Genomic DNA, 24,276 nt, shown 5'->3' on the forward strand with positions numbered 1-24,276 from the left:
AGACCACATTGGAAATGTTGGCATATCTTTCATTAGATACTTCACGAAGTCTGAATATGTATACGCGTTGAGTTCGCTTCCTGGAGACTTAAAGATAGCCGACTCTACGTCGTTTTGTATTGCAAAAGCCCAAGAATGCCACCAATTCGTTCCAGTTTCCTCAATCTCTGGCTCGCCATGTGTGCTTTTTATAATATTTTCATTCTCGAGAATTTTAGATAAACAATCATCTTTAGTTGATTTACTCAAAATTGCTGCTAAATAATCAAATTGCTCTTTGCATGCTGACGGCTTCGGTTTTTCAATAGCACACTTTTCATTGCCGCCATAATCACTAGATGCCACCGTTAAAATTGCATAAAATATTCTCTTTGCTTCTTGTAGAGTTCGAGATAGAATTAATTTCCCTATACATGCAAGATAAAATTGCTTGATTTCTTTCCTCTTTTCGGCACAAAAGTTGGCATATTTTTTGATAAAATGAGCTACGTCATAGCGATTATAGCACTGCGGCATATTGTTGGCATCGATCATGGACTCAGCGTACTCGTTTAAAGTAAATGAACGAGTGAATGTTTGTACTGCTGCTCCTAAAAGTGCTCTCGCTCCATCGCAAATTACCTCGGGAGGATAGTCTAAACCACTGTTCGTAATCCACTCCCGCAACCAGTGATGAATCATGTTGGTATCGTGACGCTCACTCAACATTTGAGCAATAGGTGTGGAGCCTTCAGGCGTTCGGCCAACAATAAGATATAAAAAAATTGGGGCAGATTTTTGTTTGTCCGGAAAGCTAATTGGATGGACCAACGATCCTGTCGCATCGATTGCTATGGAGAACTCTTCTTTCCGACACAGATTGCGATAAACAGTGTCCTGGTGTTTTGTCGAGTAATGTATGTAAAACGGTGAATAGGAGATATTATATATGCTGTCCTTGAGCTCTCTTGATTTTAATAAATACAGCGACGTTAGTGGATCGGGATTGAGATGTGTTGTGGCAATATATTTGGACCTTGCAGTCCGCAAAACTGGACCCTTCGGAATTGTAGCTGGCTCTATCTCTCTTTCGTTCATCAGTTTCTCCGCTTGTTCTGTTCGATAAATTTTCGCGGACTTATGATTTAACTCTTTGGCAATTCGTTTCCTCTCTTCGCCTCTCAAATATACCTTACCACATCCTTCTCCCGATCCACCAACAATGCAGCATTGCAAAGTCATCACATTTTCAGTATTGCGGCGAAGAAAAACATCAATGCTTGTTCCGCAGTCGCAACTGCCTTGTAAATGGCCTTTATCACCTTCAGCATTCAAATATTGGTATTTAAAATAATACGCACACCGCCTCCGTGTGTGATTAAAAATACGCTCATTAATCCATCTTGGCCATTCATCTATGTAAAAGTAATAATAAAACATATCACTTAGATTTAAATGGGCTGACATTATAAACGAAATTTCAATAAAAAAAACCCATCGCTTGCATCTCCATCTTTTTATACAAAACATGTAAATAACCATGTAAATTTGTAAGGGAAAAAATAGAACACACAAGCCGTGGGCGGTTTTAGAACGTTAGAACTCTAGTCAAACGAAAAACATTTCGAAGCTTCCGTGCCGTCAAAAAAATCGGGCCCTCCGCTAGAGCGCCGTAGTTTCTATTATGACAGCTATAACCCTGCAAAAAACGTTGGATCACGTGCTCCATTTTTGTCATATGGGATTACAATATATATTACTACTACTCCGAGAGTTGGTGATCCTGGCCTAGGACATCGCAATGTAAATTGGACCACATTTTTTACATGAATGAGGATAAGTTGTGGAGTACTCTTATACTCCTTGAGGAATATTCTTTACACGGTTTATAGAGTACTCACGTTTTTTGCAGGGAATTGTATTGATATGTCCTTTGAAAGTTTCTTCTACACTTAATTTGCTATGTCCTGATTACCCACACATGCAAAGACAATCGCTTATTTATTCATTTAAATAGGTATGAGATATGATAAAATATTTCCCCGCGCGCAGATTCAGCGTCATTATTAAAAGATTATTAAACATAATAGACAGATTTTACTACAAGGAATAACTTTAATATACGATTTTTTCATTGACACGCCTTAGATATTTTATATTTTTCTGAAATATGTATCGTATCGTTGGCTTCGTTAGGAAACGTGCTAAGTCCACTTTTTTAATTTGTAATCTCTTCTGTATCTTTTACACATACATCTAAGCAAATGATACAACAATTGGACATCCACGTCGATGACATTACGCTACTGACTGTCAACCAGCTAAAAGTCCAATGTGCGACGCTCGATAGTAGTATCTGCTTCAACACATATGCATTAGCAACTGCCTCCAGATTAAAAATCATAAGAAATGCTGCACAAGCGGTTCCTGCTGAACCGACAACTGTTTGATGCGGCTCCGCCTCCTAGGAGAATAGGGAGACTTCTCCGTAGCTCATACTTTGGCTGTTTTGTGTGGGCTCATTCCGTTTCAAGACACCCGGTCCGGGCAGGACATGATTTTGCCCCAGCGGGTTAGGGGATCAGAATATACCCGCGGTAGGTATGCCTGTCGTAAGAGGCGACTAAAATACCAGATTCAAGGGGTTGTGTAACGCAACCCTTCAGGTTGCCAGCGCAATATATAGCTTCTCCGAACCCAATTGTCAACCTCACCCATCCGCGGCGAATCCTGTTTCACTAACAGACGAGGCTCTGGCGACCACAAGCTCCTCATGGAACTTGGGGGTGGGAAGGGGGGAATGGCCTGAAGGTTTAATGTAGCCACATAAATCGTTCCCAAGATGGTCGGGCTAGCACCTTAATGGTGCTGTGGTACCGGAGCGTACCGGATCTTTATCCGGCAAAGGACCATCACATCGATAACACTCCCCAAAGCCTTCGGGGAGCAACCTTATCGCTACAACAACAACAACAGGACATAATTTTTGATTTCGATGAAATTTTAATTGTTGTTCTTTGGTCAAAATAATGAAACACGTGTTTTTTTTGCCTCAAAAATTTTTTTTTTCGGATTTATCGGCAATTGAATTCCATTAAATGCAATCGGTATTTTATTTACCTATTTTTTCAACTGTCAATAACTTTGTCAAAAATTAACCGATTCTCATGATTTTTTATTTGAAATGTTCGCTATTACTTTTAATTTTATTATTTTTTTAGTATTTAGTAAAAATTTATAACTTTTTTTCAAAAATTAATATTTCAAAAAAACGGTTATTTCTTTTTTGTTTAAACGAGTTTCGGCTAATAGGCATCCAGCCAAGTTGAAATATGCACTGTTCGCTCAATATAGAAAAGTTTAAACAAAAAAAAAATAACATTTTTTGAGAAAAAAAATTTTTGGAAAGTCATAAATTTTTACTAAATACTAAAAAAAAATTTTTTTTAATTATATGCTATTGTTTATAAAGTTATATAAAAGTAAATATAATAACGAACATTTCAAAGAAAAAATCTTTAATTTTTGACAAAGTTTTTGACAGTTGAAGAAATAGGTAAATAAAATACCGATTGCATTTTATGGAAATCAATTGCCGATAAATCCGAAAAAAAAAATTTTTGAGGCAAAAAAAAAACACGTGTTTCATTATTTTGACCAAAGTACAACATATTAAAATTTCATCGAAACCAAAAATCATGTCCTGTGGGGACCGGGTGTCTTGAAATGGAATGAGCCTGTGAAGGAAAGTGAGTACAGAGTAGGTAAATTCCTTTAACTAGTCACGCCCGGTTAACCCCGTTATCCGAGAAAAGAACCAAATATTTGTAGAAGAGCAAAGCAGACTCCCAGAGACACGCTTCTCACTCCGGCTCAACTTCCATCCGAGTAATGTAACAGGTTAAACTCTTACTTATCCGGACTCAACCCTGACATACGCAATATATGTCCTGCATACGATGTGTCCCCACATGACATAATCCATTTTATCTACTGCGATGTGACTCTAACGCATATAACAGCAGTTTCTTTGTGGTCCAACCCTGTTGAAGTTGCTAGATTCTTTGAGCTGCCGTAAGACGATTCCGATGACTGCTAGTGTCTATCAAACGGGGCGAAGTACTGTTGTAACAGCAACAACAACATATATACATACATATTTTGCCGACATATCTGGTCGGCAAGATAGGTTTATAATGTTACAGATATAAGTCAAGGTAATAAATGCGGTATAGTAAAAATATTATTAAATTCTATTAAATAAACTGAATAACGTAGTTTTCGCCCGGACTTATCACGTTTTCTTATTAAAAACATTTTTTTTTGGCCTTAGCATATTTATACAGCAAGTAAGAAAAACATTTCGCTAACTTCTTTTTTGTAAATGATGTATTTTAAGCTTTGCTATCTTACTGCTTTAAAATCTAAATTTTCATAAAAAGTGGACTTAGCACTTTTGCTCAGGAAGCCAACGATATACTTTCCCAATATATCAACTTTTTTCATTCAATAGTTATCTTATTACAGTACAGTACAAAATGACCGTCCTCATTCTTAGCATTTTCATAAAAAGTTAAATTTGTTGTTTCTTTGATAAAATACACCCCAAACCATTGCATACCAGAGTTTATGCATTATTGTCGATATAAAGCGCTGCTGTTTCGACGCTTTACTATTATTTGTGAAACATATTGAAGAAGTTTCCCATTAAAGACCAATTTACCCAGAAGAGAAAAAAAGAAAAATTGTAGGGATAATGAACGGGAACTGGGTAATATAAATACTGTAAAATTATGTACCCAAAGATTTAGATGGCCTATTAAAAACCACATCTTTGGAGTTCCTATTAATCTTTCAGATTCGGTGAGATTTTTTCCCAATGTTTGGCTGGAGTATACAAAAAATTAAATTATTAAAGTTAAGTGAAATTTTTAATTTTTTTAGTTTTTCCTTCCGTGTCCGCGTTCAGCTGTATCTTCGCAATATCATGTTAATGCACACTTTAAAGTAGGATGCGAAAAAAGAGCACACTTTCGAAATAATTCAGAAAAATATACAATAGGTATCAAAGGCATGTGAATGAAAAAACCAAATATTAAAGTTATTTACTGTAGTTATGATTGACGAACTTACCTTTTTTCAATTTAATGCGATTCCTGATGGTGTTTTTTCGTAATCGGTCTTTAATTTTTCGGACTTCGGTAACTTTATCAAATTCAGTTCCAGGGACATGTATTAAAAATTGAAAAGCATCACTTTGACATTCGATCGAGTTAAATGTTGAATCGCCCGTAGTCCTTTCAACAATTTCACTCATGTCATTCACGTCATCGTCACCATCGATTCGTTGATTGACGCCTAAGCAGTCTTTAATATTATTTTTATTGCACGAAACGTATGTGTAGATCGCTGTTGGAGTCTTTGCTTGTTTACTAGAATTTTGTTTTGTGAGGAAGTCGCGATAAGGTTCAGCGATCTCCATCCACGCTTCATGAAATCGACCGACAATTGTTCCATTATCTTTCACTATCTTTTTTTTATTTTCGATCAGTATTTCGTGTAACACTGCGAGATCTGTCACAAGGGGCCTTCCTAGAGGATTCATTTAAACACGATTGTTTACTTTAATCGAATTTTTTTCATAACCGGATTTTATGCACTTATCACTTTTTATAATTATCTCAAGATTTTGGTGGTGTATTGATAAATTTGACTAAAATTCGGAATCAGCGCCCGAAATACTTATACATATATACAAGGGTTTAGTCAAATTTACAAACCACTTTTTTTATGTGCCAGTGTAATACAACTGTTAACACGAAAATAGGAGTGGAAATTACTAAGGTTTAATTTTTAAAATTTTTTTATTTTCGTTAATTTTGGAATACACTTTAATGAATTGTATAACCAAACACATGTAAAGTAATTTCGCAAACATTTTCGGAGAATTGCAAAAATTCGAAAGGTGTTAAGAAATCTTCATGGAAATCGCGAATTTTTTATTTAGAATTTCAGAATATTTTTAAATATGCAGTTTTGTAGTCCAATCAATTTTAGTCCGATAAAGTGCAAACTTGAAGTCTCTCAAAATTCGCATTGATTATTGAAATCTTCCATACAAAGAGGGAATAAAAAGAATTATTAAATAAAAAGTACGAAATTTTCTTGAAGATTTTTTAATACCCTTCGAATTTTTGAATGTTTTCGAAATTAGTTTACATGTTTTTGGTTATACAATTCATTAAAGTTTTTTTTTTCTAAAATTAGCGAAAAAAAAAAAAAATAAAAATAACGTTAGTAATTTCCATTGCTATTTTCGTGTTCACAGCTTACCGCGGGAACGTGAAGCCATTGTTCAAATAGATATTAGGATTTAAATAAAGAATAAAACTCAGAGTCCATATGTATTTTTAATATATCAAATAGAATAAAATTTGCATGCACTTTTTAACTGAACCGTCTAGATCAAAGGATGATACGATAGTAAATTAAGTAACGCAATTTCGATTTTCTTTGTATGGTGGACCATTTGAATTTCACTGACCATTTTCACGACATATGTACCTACAACATACTAAAGTATACCGTACAGCAGCGCACACTTGAGGGACATATATTTGGGGTTCATATCGGTACTTGTTGTAAACACTAGGCTATTGTTTGCAATGCATCTTAACAATTTCAACCCTTCCAAAAAAAATTATGCCGCACTTGTGCAATAAACTGTGTAAATTACGTACAAGATGCAATGTAGCAATCTCTATACTCTTCACACTTAAGTATTATAATCAGAGTAACAAATTGGTCACTTACTGGTCTGTCATATATGCAGCGTTGCCAGATGAAGTTCACTATAAATCTTCAGTTTTTTTTATTGCGACCAAATTTACATTAAATCTAATATATAAAATTCTTCTGTCACGGTTTTAGAGGCTAAACTCCTCCGAAACCGCTGAACCGATTCTCATGAAATTTTGTGAGCATATTGGGTAGGTCTGAGAATCGGCCAACGTCTACCTTTTTTTCGCTACGTGCCTAGGGTCTTGAGATCAAAACGTATACCCGGGTACCCTAAAATGTGTTTATACAATATGGATATCAAATGAAAGCTGTTGATGAGTGCTATAGTACAGGATCATTTTCATACAACTGGGAGGCTAGGGTCTCCAGATATAGCCTAAAACGTGGACCCGGGTACCCCTAGAATGTGATTATACAATATGGATATCAAATGAAAACTGCTGATGAGTGCTATAGTACAGGAATTTTCATACAACTGGGAGGCTAGGGTCTCGAGATATATCCCAAAACGTGGACCCGGGTACTCCTAGAATGTAATTATACAATATGGATATCAAATGAAAACTGTTGATGAGTGCTATAGTACAGGATAATTTTCATACAACTGGGAGGCTAGGGTCTCGAGATATAGCCCAAAACGTGGACCCGGGTACCCCTAGAATGTGATTATACAATATGGATATCAAATGAAAACTGTTGTTGAGTGCTATAGTACAAGATAATTTTCATACAACTGGGAGGCTAGGGTCTCGAGATATAGCCCAAAACGTGGAACCGGGTACCCCTAGAGGGGTAGGGCAGAGTTAGACGGAAAGAGCTTATTAAAATGTATGCAGATAGGCCAAATTTAGGGCAGAACAACGTCTGCCGGGTCTGATAGTGTTTAGATAAAAATAGAAAGCGTTTTCAAGAAAAGTAGAGGCCAGAAGGAAGTTAGCCTATAATTAGTCGAAAAGAAAAATCTTTTGGCGAATATAAAAATATTTATTGTGACAATTTTTTTCAGTGCTATTTCTGGAAATCTAAAAAAAATCTTAATTTGAAGATTTCTTACCATAAACGGCTAAACAAATCTTTAGTTCATGGATAAATCTTCACTTATGGCAACGCTGCATGTATGTATGTCCTTTAACATTTTTGGGCTTTCCCAAAAATGTGTTTTTTACCTGGCTTTTCTCATTTTTTTCGCTTCTGTCAGCGGCAAAATTTGAATTGCGACAATTCAAGCGATAGGACTAACCAGTTTGACAAAAAATCTTGCCGGCTACATATGTGTTGGAAAAAAATTATTTCAAAGAAAAATAAATATAAAATAATAGCCCAACAAGCATTCTTATTAATGTTTTTAAAAATAACAAAATAGCAAATCGAAGAAGCGGTTTACATGCACACATTCTCTCTCACGTACAATCGTTTATGAAAATACATAGTTTGTTCGAGTTGGAAATCATTGACGAATAGTTTTTTCTGGCTTTTATGTAAACATTTGCGCGTATTAATTTTAAGGATGACTGATCAATTAAGATTTGCTCTCAACGCTTATAAAAGTATACTTAAAAAACATTTAATACTTAAAGCGCTTATAAGCATATCTTTTGTCATAGTAATCTTACTTGTAAGTTTTTTTTTTAAAGATTTGCAGAAATGCTTGTTGGGTACACATTGAAATTTGATTGTATGTAAGCACACAGAGCCATTTGTACAAAACAAGGCGCCGGCGCCGCCGCTTGTGTTGATATCCCTAACTGTTGCACAAAAAACTGTTCCGTTATGATCGCTACTGCATCAAGTGTTTTTACTTATCTACCTAATAAGCACAAGAAAATCTATTCTCATGTTGAGTTGCAACATTCCTTCCATTTAAAATTATATGTACATACATATGTATTTATGTCCCTCAAGTGTGCGCTGCTGCACGGTATACTTATAATAAAAAAACCAAACATTTTATTTTTTGCGAATATCTCGAAAACTAAATGAGCACTTAAATTATCTTTTGTGGCCCTAAAAGGCACCTAAATAGCTCCTTATTTTGATATACCTTTTATTTAAAAAAAATGAAATTTAAATTTTGGGTCTGCTAGCTTGGCGTTAACCTAGCAGACCCACACCTTTTTGCGAATATCTCGAAAACGAAATGAAAACCTAAATTATCTTTTGTGGCCCTAAAAAGCACTAAATAGCTCCTAATTTTGATATACTTTTTATTTAAAAAAAATGAAATTTAAATTTTGGGTCTGCTAGCTTGACGTTAACCTAGCAGACCCACACCTTTTTGCTAATATCTCGAAAACGAAATGAAAACCTAAATTATCTTTTGTGGCCCTAAAAAGCACCTAAATAGCTCCTAATTTTGATATACTTTTTATTTAAAATAAAATGAAAATTAAGTTGTGGGTCTGCTAGCTTGACGTTAACCTAGCAGACCCACACCTTTTTGCGAATATCTCGAAAACGAAATGAAAACCTAAATTATCTTTTGTGGCCCTAAAAAGCACCTAAATAGCTCCTAATTTTGATATGTTTTTTATTTAAAATAAAATGAAATTTAAGTTGTGGGTCTGCTAGCTTGACGTTAACCTAGCAGACCCACACCTTTTTGCGAATATCTCGAAAACGAAATGAAAACCTAAATTATCTTTTGTGGCCCTAAAAAGCACCTAAATAGCTCCTAATTTTGATATACTTTTTATTTAAAAAAAAATGAAATTTAAATTTTGGGTCTGCTAGCTTGACGTTAACCTAGCAGACCCACACCTTTTTGCGAATATCTCGAAAACGAAATGAAAACCTAAATTATCTTTTGTGGCCCTAAAAAGCACCTAAATAGCTCCTAATTTTGATATACTTTTTATTTAAAAAAAGTGAAATTTAAATTTTGGGTCTGCTAGCTTGACGTTAACCTAGCAGACCCACACCTTTTTGCGAATATCTCGAAAACGAAATGAAAACCTAAATTATCTTTTGTGGCCCTAAAAAGCACCTAAATAGCTCCTAATTTTGATATGTTTTTTATTTAAAATAAAATGAAATTTAAATTTTGGGTCTGCTAGCTTGACGTTAACCTAGCATACCCACACCTTTTTGCGAATATCTCGAAAACGAAATGAAAACCTAAATTATCTTTTGTGGCCCTAAAAAGCACCTAAATAGCTCCTAATTTTGATATATTTTTTATTTAAAAAAAAATGAAATTTAAATTTTGGGTCTGCTAGCTTGACGTTAACCTAGCAGACCCACACCTTTTTGCGAATATCTCGAAAGCGAAATGAAAACCTAAATTATCTTTTGTGGCCCTAAAAAGCACCTAAATAGCTCCTAATTTTGATATATTTTTTATTTAAAATAAAATGAAATTTAAATTTTGGGTCTGCTAGCTTGACGTTAACCTAGCAGACCCACACCTTTTTGCGAATATCTCGAAAACGAAATGAAAACCTAAATTATCTTTTGTGGCCCTAAAAAGCACCTAAATAGCTCCTAATTTTGATATACTTTTTATTTAAAAAAAAAATGAAATTTAAATTTTGGGTCTGCTAGCTTGACGTTAACCTAGCAGACCCTTGCGCATATCTCGAAAACGAAATGAAAACCTAAATTATCTTTTGTGGCCCTAAAAAGCACCTAAATAGCTCCTAATTTTGATATACTTTTTATTTAAAAAAAGTGAAATTTAAATTTTGGGTCTGCTAGCTTGACGTTAACCTAGCAGACCCACACCTTTTTGCGAATATCTCGAAAACGAAATGAAAACCTAAATTATCTTTTGTGGCCCTAAAAAGCACCTAAATAGCTCCTAATTTTGATATACTTTTTATTTAAAAAAAATGAAATTTAAATTTTGGGTCTGCTAGCTTGACGTTAACCTAGCAGACCCAAAATTTAAATTTCATTTTTTTTAAATAAAAAGTATATCAAAATTAGGAGCTATTTAGGTGCTTTTTAGGGCCACAAAAGATAATTTAGGTTTTCATTTCGTTTTCGAGATATTCGCAAAAAGGTGTGGGTCTGCTAGGTTAACGTCAAGCTAGCAGACCCAAAATTTAAATTTCACTTTTTTTAAATAAAAAGTATATCAAAATTAGGAGCTATTTAGGTGCTTTTTAGGGCCACAAAAGATAATTTAGGTTTTCATTTCGTTTTCGAGATATTCACAAAAAGGTGTGGGTCTGCTAGGTTAACGTCAAGCTAGCAGACCCAAAATTTAAATTTCATTTTTTTATACTCAGTTGAGCAGAGCTCACAGAGTATATTAAGTTTGATTGGATAACGGTTGGTTGTACATATATAAAGGAATCGAGATAGATATAGACTTCCATATATCAAAATAATCAGGATCGAAAAAAAATTTGATTGAGCCATGTCCGTCCGTCCGTCCGTCCGTCCGTCCGTCCGTTAACACGATAACTTGAGTAAATTTTTAGGTATCTTGATGAAATTTGGTATGTAGGTTCCTGAGCACTCATCTCAGATCGCTATTTAAAATGAACGATATCGGACTATAACCACGCCCACTTTTTCGATATCGAAAATTTCGAAAAACCGAAAAAGTGCGATAACTCATTACAAAAGACAGATAAAGCGACGAAACTTGGTAGATGGGTTGATGTTATGACGCAGAATAGAAAATTAGTAAGATTTTGAACAATGGGCGTGGCCCCGCCCACTTTTACAAGAAGGTAATTTAAAAGTTTTGCAAGCTGTAATTTGGCAGTCGTTGAAGATATCATGATGAAATTTGGCAGGAACGTTACTACTATTACTCTATATGTGCTAAATAAAAATTAGCAAAATTGGATTAAGAACACGCCCACTTTTTAAAAAAAAATTTTTTTAAATTCAAATTTTAACAAAAAATTTAATATCTTTACTGTATATAAGTAAATTAAGTCAAAATTCAACTCCAGTAATGATATGATGCAACAAAATACAAAAATAAAAGAAAATTTCAAAATGGGCGTGGCTCCGCCCATTTTCATTTAGTTTGTCTAGAATACTTTTATTGCCATAAGTCGAACAAAAATTTACCAATCCTTCTCAAATTTGGTAGGAGCATAGATTCTATGACGGTAACTGTTCTCTGTGAAAATGGGCGAAATCGGTGGAAGCCACGCCCAGTTTTTATACACAGTCCACCGTCTGTCCTTCCGCTCGGCCATTAACACAATAACTTGAGCAAAATCCGATATATCTTTACTAAACTTAGCCCACGTACTTACCTGAGCTCACTTTTTCTTGGTATAAAAAATGGGCGAAATCTGACCATAACCACGCCCACTTTATCGATATCGAAAATTACGAAAAATGAAAAAAATGCCATAATTCTATACCAAATACGAAAAAAGGGATGAAACATGGTAACTGGATTGGTTTGTTGACGCAAAATATAACTTTGGAAAAATCTTTGTAAAATGGGTGTGACACCTACCATATTAAGTAGAAGAAAATGAAAAAGTTCTACAAGGCGAAATCAACAGCCCTTGGAATCTTGGCAGGAATACTGTTAGTGGTATTGCATATATAAATAAATTAGCAGTACCCGACAGATGATTTTCTGGATCACCTGGTCCACATTTTGGTGGATATCACGAGAACGCCTTCACATATACATCTAAGGGCCACTCGCTTTTAAAACCCTCATTAATACCTTTAATTTGATATCCATATCGTACAAAAACATACCAGAGTCACCCCTGTCCCACCCTAATGGCGATATCTCGAAAAGGCGTCCACCTATAGAACTAATGCCCCCTCTCTCTTAAAATGCTCAGTAACACCTTTCGTTTGATACCCATATCGTACAAACATTCTAGAGTAACCCCTGGCCCACCCTAATGGCGATATCTCGAAAAGGCGTCCACCTATAGACCTAGTGTCCACTCCCTCTTAAAATGCTCAGTAACACCTTTCGTTTGATACCCATATCGTACAAACATTCTAGAGTCACCCCTGGCCCACTCTAATGGCTATATCTAAAAAAGGCGTCCACCTATAGACCTAATGCCCACTCCCTCTTAAAATGCTCAGTAACAGCTTTCGTTTGATACCCATATCGTACAAACATTCTAGAGTCACACCTGGCCCACCCTAATGGCGATATTTCGAAAAGGCGTCCACCTATAGAACTAAGGATTACTCCTTTTTAAAATACTCATTACCACCTTTCATTTGATACCCATATCGTACAAACACATTCTAGAGTCACCCTGGCCCACCCTAATGGCGATATCTCGAAAAGGCGTCCACCTATAGACCTAATGTCCACTCCCTCTTAAAATGCTCAGTAACACTTTTCGTTTGATACCCATATCGTACAAACATTCTAGAGTCACCCCTGGCCCACCCTAATGGCGATATCTCGAAAAGGCGTCCACCTATAGACCTAATGTACACTCCCTCTTAAAATGCTCAGTAACACCTTTCGTTTGATACCCATATCATACAAACATTCTAGAGTCACCCCTGTCCCACCCTAATGGCGATATCTCGAAAAGGCGTCCACCTATAGACCTAATGCCCACTCCCTCTTAAAATGCTCAGTAACACCTTTCGTTTGATACCCATATCGTACAAACATTCTAGAGTCACACCTGGCCCACCCTAATGGCGATATCTCGAAAAGGCGTCCACCTATAGAACTAAGGATTACTCCCTTTTAAAATACTCATTACCACCTTTCATTTGATACCCATATCTTACAAACACATTCTAGAGTCACCCTGGCCCACCCTAATGGCGATACCTCGAAAAGGCGTCCACCTATAGACCTAATGCCCACTCCCTCTTAAAATGCTCAGTAACACCTTTCGTTTGATACCCATACCGTACAAACATTCTAGAGTCACCCTTGGTCCAGCTTTATGGCGATATCTCGAAAAGGCGTCCACCTATAGAACTAAGGATTACTCCCTTTTAAAATACTCATTACCACCTTTCATTTGATACCCATATCGTACAAACACATTCTAGAGTCACCCTGGCCCACCCTAATGGCGATATCTCGAAAAGGCGTCCACCTATAGACCTAATGCCCACTCCCTCTTAAAATGCTCAGTAACACCTTTCGTTTGATACCCATATCGTACAAACATTCTAGAGTCACCCTTGGTCCAGCTTTATGGCGATATCTCGAAAAGGCGTCCACCTATAGAACTAAGGATTACTCCCTTTTAAAATACTCATTACCACCTTTCATTTGATACCCATATCGTACAAACACATTCTAGAGTCACCCTGGCCCACCCTAATGGCGATATCTCGAAAAGGCGTCCACCTATAGACCTAATGCCCACTCCCTCTTAAAATGCTCAGTAACACCTTTCGTTTGATACCCATATCGTACAAACATTCTAGAGTCACCCTTGGTCCACCTTTATGGCGATATCTCGAAAAGGCGTCCACCTATAGAACTAAGGATTACTCCCTTTTAAAATACTCATTACCACCTTTCATTTGATACCCATATCGTACAAACACATTCTAGAGTCACCCTGGCCCACCCTAATGGCGATATCTCGAAAAGGCGTCCACCTATAGACCTAATGCCCACTCCCTCTTAAAATGCTCAGTAACACCTTTCGTTTGATACCCATATCGTACAAACATTCTAGAGTCACCCCTGGCCCACCCTAATGGCGATATCTCGAAAGGGCGTCCACCTATAGACCTAATGCCCACTCCCTCTTAAAATGCTCAGTAACACCTTTCGTTTGATGCACATATCGTACAAACACATTCTAGAGTCACCCCTGGCCCACCCTAATGGCGATATCTCGAAAAGGCGTCCACCTATAGACCTAATGCCCACTCCCTCTTAAAATGCTCAGTAACACCTTTCATTTGATTCCCATATCGTACAAACACATTCTAGAGACACCCCTGGTCCACCTTTATGGCGATATCTCGAAACGGCGTCCACCTATGGAACTAAGGATCACTCCTTTTCAAAATACTCATTAACAGCTTTCATTTGATACCCATATCGTACAAACACATTATAGAATCACCCCTGGTCCACCTTAATGGGGACATCTCGAAAAGGCGTCCACCGATAAACCTAAGGCCCACTGCCTCTTAAAATGCTCAGTAACACCTTTCATTTGATACCCATATCGTACAAACAAATTCTAGAGTCAGCCCTGGTCTACCTTTATGGCGATATCCCTAAATGGCGTTCATCCATAGAACTATGGCCTATTCTCTCTTAAAATACTCTTTAATACCTTTCATTTGATACACATGTTATACAACCACATTCCAGGGTTACCCCAGATTGATTTTCCTTATTTTGTCTCCATAGCTCTCAACTGAGTATGTTATGTTCGGTTACACCCGAACTTAGCCTTCCTTACTTGTTTTTAAATAAAAAGTATATCAAAATTAGGAGCTATTTAGGTGCTTTTTAGGGCCACAAAAAATAATTTAGGTTTTCATTTCGTTTTCGAGATATTCGCAAAAAGGTGTGGGTCTGCTAGGTTAACGTCAAGCTAGCAGACCCAAAATTTAAATTTCATTTTATTTTAAATAAAAAATATATCAAAATTAGGAGCTATTTAGGTGCTTTTTAGGGCCACAAAAGATAATTTAGGTTTTCATTTCGCTTTCGAGATATTCGCAAAAAGGTGTGGGTCTGCTAGGTTAACGTCAAGCTAGCAGACCCAAAATTTAAATTTCATTTTTTTTTAAATAAAAAATATATCAAAATTAGGAGCTATTTAGGTGCTTTTTAGGGCCACAAAAGATAATTTAGGTTTTCATTTCGTTTTCGAGATATTCGCAAAAAGGTGTGGGTATGCTAGGTTAACGTCAAGCTAGCAGACCCAAAATTTAAATTTCATTTTATTTTAAATAAAAAACATATCAAAATTAGGAGCTATTTAGGTGCTTTTTAGGGCCACAAAAGATAATTTAGGTTTTCATTTCGTTTTCGAGATATTCGCAAAAAGGTGTGGGTCTGCTAGGTTAACGTCAAGCTAGCAGACCCAAAATTTAAATTTCACTTTTTTTAAATAAAAAGTATATCAAAATTAGGAGCTATTTAGGTGCTTTTTAGGGCCACAAAAGATAATTTAGGTTTTCATTTCGTTTTCGAGATATTCGCAAAAAGGTGTGGGTCTGCTAGGTTAACGTCAAGCTAGCAGACCCAAAATTTAAATTTCATTTTTTTTTAAATAAAAAGTTTTGCGAATATCTCGAAAACGAAATGAAAACCTAAATTATCTTTTGTGGCCCTAAAAAGCACCTAAATAGCTCCTAATTTTGATATACTTTTTATTTAAAAAAAGTGAAATTTAAATTTTGGGTCTGCTAGCTTGACGTTAACCTAGCAGACCCACACCTTTTTCCGAATATCTCGAAAACGAAATGAAAACCTAAATTATCTTTTGTGGCCCTAAAAAGCACCTAAATAGCTCCTAATTTTAATATACTTTTTATTTAAAAAAAATGAAATTTAAATTTTGGGTCTGCTAGCTTGACGGTTACCTAGCAGACCCACACCTTTTTGCGAATATCTCGAAAACGAAATGAAAACCTAAATTATCTTTTGTGGCCCTAAAAAGCACCTAAATAGCTCCTAATTTTGATATACTGTTTATTTAAAATAAAATGAAAATTAAGTTGTGGGTCTGCTAGCTTGACGTTAACCTAGCAGACCCACACGTTTTTGCGAATATCTCGAAAACGAAATGAAAACCTAAATTATCTTTTGTGGCCCTAAAAAGCACCTAAATAGCTCCTAATATTGATATGTTTTTTATTTAAAATAAAATGAAATTTAAGTTGTGGGTCTGCTAGCTTGATGTTAACCTAGCAGACCCACACCTTTTTGCGAATATCTCGAAAACGAAATGAAAACGTAAATTATCTTTTGTGGCCCTAAAAAGCACCTAAATAGCTCCTAATTTTGATATACTTTTTATTTAAAAAAAGTGAAATTAAAAAAATGAAATTTAAATTTTGGGTCTGCTAGCTTGACGTTAACCTAGCAGACCCACACCTTTTTGCGAATATCTCGAAAACGAAATGAAAACCTAAATTATCTTTTGTGGCCCTAAAAAGCACCTAAATAGCTCCTAAATTTGATATACTTTTTATTTAAAAAAAGTGAAATTTAAATTTTGGGTCTGCTAGCTTGACGTTAACCTAGCAGACCCACACCTTTTTGCGAATATCTCGAAAACGAAATGAAAACCTAAATTATCTTTTGTGGCCCTAAAAAGCACCTAAATAGCTCCTAATTTTGATATGTTTTTTATTTAAAATAAAATGAAATTTAAATTTTGGGTCTGCTAGCTTGACGTTAACCTAGCAGACCCACACCTTTTTGCGAATATCTCGAAAACGAAATGAAAACCTAAATTATCTTTTGTGGCCCTAAAAAGCACCTAAGTAGCTCCTAATTTTGATATATTTTTTATTTAAAATAAAATGAAATTTAAATTTTGGGTCTGCTAGCTTGACGTTAACCTAGCAGACCCACACCTTTTTGCGAATATCTCGAAAACGAAATGAAAACCTAAATTATCTTTTGTGGCCCTAAAAAGCACCTAAATAGCTCCTAATTTTGATATACTTTTTATTTAAAAAAAATTAAATTTAAATTTTGGGTCTGCTAGCTTGACGTTAACCTAGCAGACCCACACCTTTTTGCGAATATCTCGAAAACGAAATGAAAACCTAAATTATCTTTTGTGGCCCTAAAAAGCACCTAAATAGCTCCTAATTTTGATATATTTTTTTTTAAAATAAAATGAAATTTAAGTTGTGGGTCTGCTAGCTTGACGTTAACCTAGCAGACCCACACTTTTTTGCGAATATCTCGAAAACCAAATGAGCACCTAAATTATCTTTTGTGGCCCTAAATTGCACCTAAAATGCACTTAATTCTCAAACAACTTAAACTTATTTTTGAGCACTTGGGTCTGCCAGCTTTACGCACGTGGGCGGGCCTCAAGCTGACTTGGCCACTTGCTCTGCGGATGGGATGTATGGTATGCCATTTAGTGCTGCTGTCGCGATAGTTTTCAGGTCCCCCATCAAGCTTAACATTGAAGAGCTGCATACTTCCATAAATTGTTTAATATATGTACATGTTTGATTGGTTGTTCAGCAAACAAGGATCCCATATTAAAGGATGGACCTGACCTCCGCCGTAAATACAGAGTGAAAGGAAGAAGGTGATATCATTCAAGTGCCCCCCGATTTATTTTACATGCGTAAAGTGCCGTGGAGATTATCCGTCTCCTTCATATGGAGTGGGCCAGTTGGGAATCTCATACTTCCTAATGGAACAAGCCTAGATTAATCTAGGTTAAGTTACCTATACAAATATATTCTGATGCCTCATCCATCAGAGAGCGAAAGTACGTCCCTTATTTTAGCGGCGAAAGGTTGGCGGAATAAGTTGAAAATTTTACATAATGAGTACCTAATTTAGTGCAAATTAACTGCGAGAAAAAAAATGTAAGCTTTACAAATTTTTTTTTTTTATTACATTCTGCGCTAAAATAAGACTGAAGTTAGCGAAACCAATCGGCGAAAGGTTGGCGGAATAAGTTGAAAATTTTACATAATGAGTACCTAATTTAGTGCAAATTAACTGCGAGAAAAAAAATTTAAGCTTTACAAATTTTTTTTTTTATTACATTCTGCGCTAAAATAAGACTGAAGTTAGCGAAACCAATCGGCGAAAGGTTGGCGGAATAAGTTGAAAATTTTACATAATGAGTACCTAATTTAGTGCAAATTAACTGCGAGAAAAAAAAAATGTAAGCTTTACAAATTTTTTTTTTTATTACATTCTGCGCTAAAATAAGACTGAAGTTAGCGAAACCAATCGGCGGAAGGTTGGCGGAAGAAGTTGAAAATTTTACATAATGAGTACCTAATTTATTGCAAATTAACTGCGAGAAAAGAAATTTATAGCTTTACAAATTTTCTTTTTATGACATTCTGCGCTAAAATAAGACTGAACTTAGCGAAACCAATAGGCGAAAGGTTGGCGGAATAAGTTGAAAATTTTACATAATGAGTACCTAATTTATTGCAAATTAACTGCGAGAAAAAAAAAATGTATAGCTGTACAAATTTTTTTTTAATGACATTCTGCGCTGAAATAAGACTGAAGTTAACGAAACCAATCGGCGAAAAGGTTGCGGAATAAGTTGACAATTTTACATAATTGAGTACCTAATTTAGTGCAAATTAACTGCGAGAAAAAAACTGTACAGCTTTACAAATTTTTTTTGACATTCTGCGCTAAAATAAGACTGAAGTTAGCGAAACCAATCGGCGAAAGGTTGGCGGAATAAGTTGAAAATTTTACATGATGAGTACCTAATTTAGTGCAAATTAACTGCGAGAAAAAAACTGTACAGCTTTACAAATTTTTTTTGACATTCTGCGCTAAAATAAGACTGAACTTAGCCAAACCAATCGGCGAAAGGTTGGCGGAATAAGTTGAAAATTTTACACAATGAGTACCTAATTTAGTGCAAATTAACTGCGAGAAAAAAAAAATTTTTAGCTTTACAAATTTTCTTTTTATGACATTCTGCGCTGAAATAAGACTGAAGTTAGCAAAACCAATCGGCGAAAGGTTGGCGGAAGAAGTTGAAAATTTGATATAATTAATAGCTAAGTAAGTGCAAATTAAGCGCGGACAATTTTGTCTCTGATGTAACGTGAGTTACCATGGAAGTGCCCACATGTATGTTCCAAGGCGCCGTCCGTGGAATTGATTGATTTAGATCTATGTATATGGTATAAACATACATACGTCATGGCGCCGCCGCGCAAATGACTAATTTCTTATGAATTACTGTGTGACATCCCAGTAAGCCGCTGAAGCTGCCAAGTATCAATACTTTCAACCTAACATTTCACCTGTGAGGCTATACAACTTCAACGACTTTTCTCCATGACTAACGCACGGCGATGGCCGCCTACTCGTACCAAAGAGGATAAATATAATAAGAGCCGCCACTCGTTATTTATTAGGAATTTACTCGATGTAAACTGTGAGGTAGTCGCTACTTTTGTTTTATGAGGGACATTTTTGAATTGTCTTCCATTTATCCATGCGGTGTTGTCACTTTATGCAAACGTGTTTTTTGGAAAGAGAATTAAATAACTAATTAAATACAGTCGGAAAAATAAACACAAATACCCCATGAAAATATGTAGAAGACAATTATAAACATCTCGCCCAAAAAAAAAGTAGCGACTACCTCACAGTTTACATCGAGTAAATGCCTCAAAAATAACGAGTGACGGCTCTTATTATATTTATCCTCTTGCTCATACGTGTAAAATTTTCAACTTCTTCCGCCAACCTTTCGCCGATTGGTTTCGCTAACTTCAGTCTTATTTCAGCGCAGAATGTCATAAAAAGAAAATTTGTAAAGCTATAAATTTTTTTTCTCGCAGTTAATTTGCACTAAATTAGGTACTCATTATGTAAAATTTTCAACTTATTCCTCCAACCTTTCGCCGATTGGTTTCGCTAACTTCAGTCTTATTTCTGCGCAGAATGTCATTAAAAAAAAAATTTGTACAGCTATACATTTTTTTTTCTCACTGCTAATTTGCACTAAATTAGGTACTCATTGTGTAAAATTTTCAACTTATTCCGCCAACCTTTCGCCGATTGGTTTCGCTAACTTCAGTCTTATTTTAGCGCAGAATGTCATAAAAAAAAAATTTGTAAAGCTATAAATTTTTTTTTCTCGCATTTAATTTGCATTTAGTTAGCTACTAATTATGTAAAATTTTCAACTTATTCCGCCAACCTTTCGCCGCTAAAATAAGGGACATAGCGAAAGTAGGAAAACATTAACATCCGTACACACAAAAAACTTTTTCTCTTAAATGGGAGTGATTTTGCACCATAGGAATTTAGAAAAAACTTATATACTCGATCGATATTTTCGTCATTATAAAAAGATTCGCATAATCAATTGAGGAAAAATTTCAATGGCAAAAATCAATCCCATTTTCCGTTTTCTAAGGAAGTTTTAATTTTTTTTTTTTGGGTGTACAAAAGTAGTGCATAAGGGGGACTCGCTTTTTCTTGCTCGCTAAAGAAACGATTAAGCAATTGTTTTCATATTCTTTAGTTGCATTTTGTTGTTTTATGAGCAAATTTTTTGACACATTTTACTGATGCTTGCTATAACTTCGCAATGAGATGCAGTTGTTGGTGTTGTTGTAGCAACAAAGACACTCTCGAAGGTTTTGGGGCGTTTTATCGTTGTTGATGGTCACTTGCCGGATGCAGATTTGGTACGTTCCGGTAATAAGCTTCATTAAGGTACTAGCCCGACCATCTCGGGAACGATTTAGAATGACCACTTTACATGGAAAGCAAATCCTGATTAATTTTTCTGGAACGCGTGGAACCAAAATATGATGGTGAAACGGAAAGTGATAGTTATGGGGGCAAAGGCTATCGGACCTTATATATCTTATCGGCTTAGATGGACAAGCCGTTTAACTCCTATACCGGTTATCAAAATAAAATAAAAAAAAAAAAACCTTATTTAAAAAAGACTAAATCAAACTTACCTGCGGTCGACCATAATGATCGTAGCATTCCAAAGCGGGCATGAATGTGGTGGCGCCGTGACTTGCAGCCATTGAAGTTGGTGCATGTTGTAAGAATAGGCACAGAAATACAGTGGCACTTAAAAGTTGTCTCCGCTTAGCGAACGAACACCATTTGTTAAGTCTCATTTCGAACTTTTGCAATTTTACACAATCTTATGATTAACACTTAGTTATTATTTTCGAAAATATTTGATCACTCAATTATATTTTTTTTACAATTTTTTTTTAACACATGGCGACGAAGATATGCACTGAAAATAAATGTTTTTAATTTTAAGCACAACTTAAGCAATAGAGCATTGGAGACTGTTGCTATGCTTTTCAAAAAACTCAACGTTGCTCACTCATTCAATTTACAATAAAAATTTTCTTATATGTTTATTTCTATGTATATATGTATGTATTTGGACCAGTCAAACTCTATACACACATAACATTGCTTTTAATTTTTACAAATTTTGTTTAGATTTTTAAAAATCGTATTTATAAATTGACCGGACCGTCTGTTCATTGTTTATAATAATTCATTTATACAATTTCACATTTAAACTGCCCATACACATGGATAGGTACACACATATGTAGGCATACAGATTTATTTTGAAGTTGAGCCGAAAAAAAAAATTAAATAAAATCCCTCCAAATCAAACAAAGAGCAAGATCATGAAAGAAAATAAAAACTTAAAACAAAGCAAGCACAACACTGTGCAGCAGCAATTTTTAGCACGTCTTAGTTGTTTGTATATTTACATTTAAAGGTTGAGATCACAAGCGGCCAAGTAGATAGATATTAGGCATCATCTAATTTTTTTGTCGCTAAAAATGATCCCGGGACTACGGGAAACAATACGTAAAGGAATAATTTATATCGGTTAAGTAGTTCTGGAATTTTGAAGCCTGTAAAAAACTCACACAACATTTTTACGACAAAAAATAATTGTCAATGTGTTGGTTACATTTTGCGTTTGCCATCCTCTTTTTACAATCCCTATACCAGTGAAAGGAAAAAAATAAAATCAGCCGATGAGATGAGCCAACCATATACATAATTGAGCTATGAATAATTTAAAACTTAAGTAAATTTCGAAAAACGTCAATAATTTTATTTTGTGTCAAGTGCGAGTTGGCAAGGACCATGATTCAATTACTAGAGGTTTGTTCTCCAATGATGGCATAGCTTTGACACTCCCAAGTTGAAAAATCTCGACTGGTTGCTTTTACGATCTAAGAAAAACGGCGAATAATTCAATCCCCTTCAGCGAAAATTGTAGTAAAAAAGTACCTTTAGTAGTATATTAGAAGTGATTATAAATTGGTAAATGCCAACTGGTTTTAGGGGATATAATTAATTTTCTACTAAATATTTCGTGAATTTATAAATAGTTATGTTAGCTAGGGCGCCGACATGGGGTGATACTCTACTCAGCAGCCCCAATGAACTGACAAAAAAAATATATAAGAAAATTGCTTATTGTCTTAGGCTAGGGTTTTCAGTGTGAGTTTAAACTCCAGTTAAAGTTGACTAGGGTTTAACCTTGCCACTTTGTTCGATAACAATAAATTTTGCTGCTCATCTCAGCTTAAGCGGCCGAAGTGGCAGGGTTAAACTATAGTCAACTTTAACTGGAGTTTAAACTCACACTGAAAAGCCGGGCCTTAGAACTTTATATGCCGGTCTTGACTTTGACAGAAGAGTTAAGCTTTTGTGCGGTCCTGCTACACAGGAAGTATTCATCTCTTTATTCTGAAATATCGTTTCCGTTAAGTATTCATGGAAGTGTTCCGGATAAACCATTCATTTAGAATATTTGGAACACGTTCGTTTTATACTACCTCACGAAGTCCGAATATATCAAATAAGTATATACATAATATTCCATATATAAACCGATTCCCCAAATTCTTAAATGGAGACGAAGGTTGCGAACATACGGAATGAATAAGTTAACATGCTCAATGAGACATTTGGCATCTCCATTATTTACTAATAACAATTTTACGTGAATCGATTTATTTGTCGAGTTTTTCACGTTGAACGATGAATTTTGAATGGTTTAGGTTTCGTATGTTCATAGGTTTACGAAAGTGTCCGTACTTTTCATAAAACCTATGATCAGCCACATTAATAGATTATGCCATAGTTAATAAATTCATGATAAAATTTAAAAAAATGTTCTTATGAACTATGCAATTCAGTACTTATCGGGTATTTGTAAACTGATTGCTTCCTATTTCTACTACTAATATTTTTCGAAAAATCACAAAGAAACAACTCAGTTAATGGATGTCAATTCGATTTGGGAGCAAAATGGCTGCGATTGTCAACAAATTTGTCCGTCGAGCAAACCTCTTGTGAGTAAATCATGGGCAAGGACTTCTTTGGTATCAAAAAATTTCATAAATTTTGTTTTATTTTTATAAAAGCGGTATTCATGTATAAATTACCATGCATCGTGAAATGCCAAAATTTTGTGCCTACTGCTATTTTCATTCTCAAGAAAAATGCTAAATTTTTCTTGAATGTTTGCTTTTGATTTCCGTACAGCGCTTAATATTACCAAAATGTAAGCTTTCGATTTCTAAGTATTTTCGAAAGTATGTATGTATACCTAGGTTAGGTTCGGTTAGGTTAGGTAGTAGTGGCTGCCCCATGGGCACACATAGGCCAGTATCAGTTGGCCCGTTGTGGTACCATAGAAAGACACCGTTAGCCCTCCTCTTCGATCCATTTCGAGGACCTGATAAAAGCTACCAAGTCCCTTATATCATGCTCCCAGACCTGGCGGAGATTGCTCAGGAAGGGAGCTCCCAGACAGCGTTGTCTGGGGCCACTTAACGCCGGGCAGTTGCAGATAAGGTGCATCACCGTTTCCTCTTCCTCGTCTTCTT

At 35.4% G+C, this 24,276-nt stretch overlaps 1 protein-coding gene across 2 annotated transcripts in view; it reads right to left on the reverse strand.

The window, feature by feature from the left end:
* Positions 1-24,276, reverse strand: part of LanB2 (laminin subunit gamma-1) — a 70,175-nt gene that overhangs the window by 29,463 nt on the left and 16,436 nt on the right. For both annotated transcript variants that reach the window (XM_067788965.1, XM_067788966.1), the window contains exon 2: positions 21,346-21,638. In XM_067788965.1, the coding sequence (XP_067645066.1) occupies positions 21,346-21,513 (168 nt within the window). In that variant the 5' untranslated portion in view covers positions 21,514-21,638. The remainder of the gene's footprint in view (positions 1-21,345; positions 21,639-24,276) is intronic.

This window comes from Eurosta solidaginis, chromosome 5 (genome assembly GCF_040869045.1).
Source record: "Eurosta solidaginis isolate ZX-2024a chromosome 5, ASM4086904v1, whole genome shotgun sequence".
NCBI lineage: Eukaryota > Metazoa > Arthropoda > Insecta > Diptera > Tephritidae > Eurosta > Eurosta solidaginis.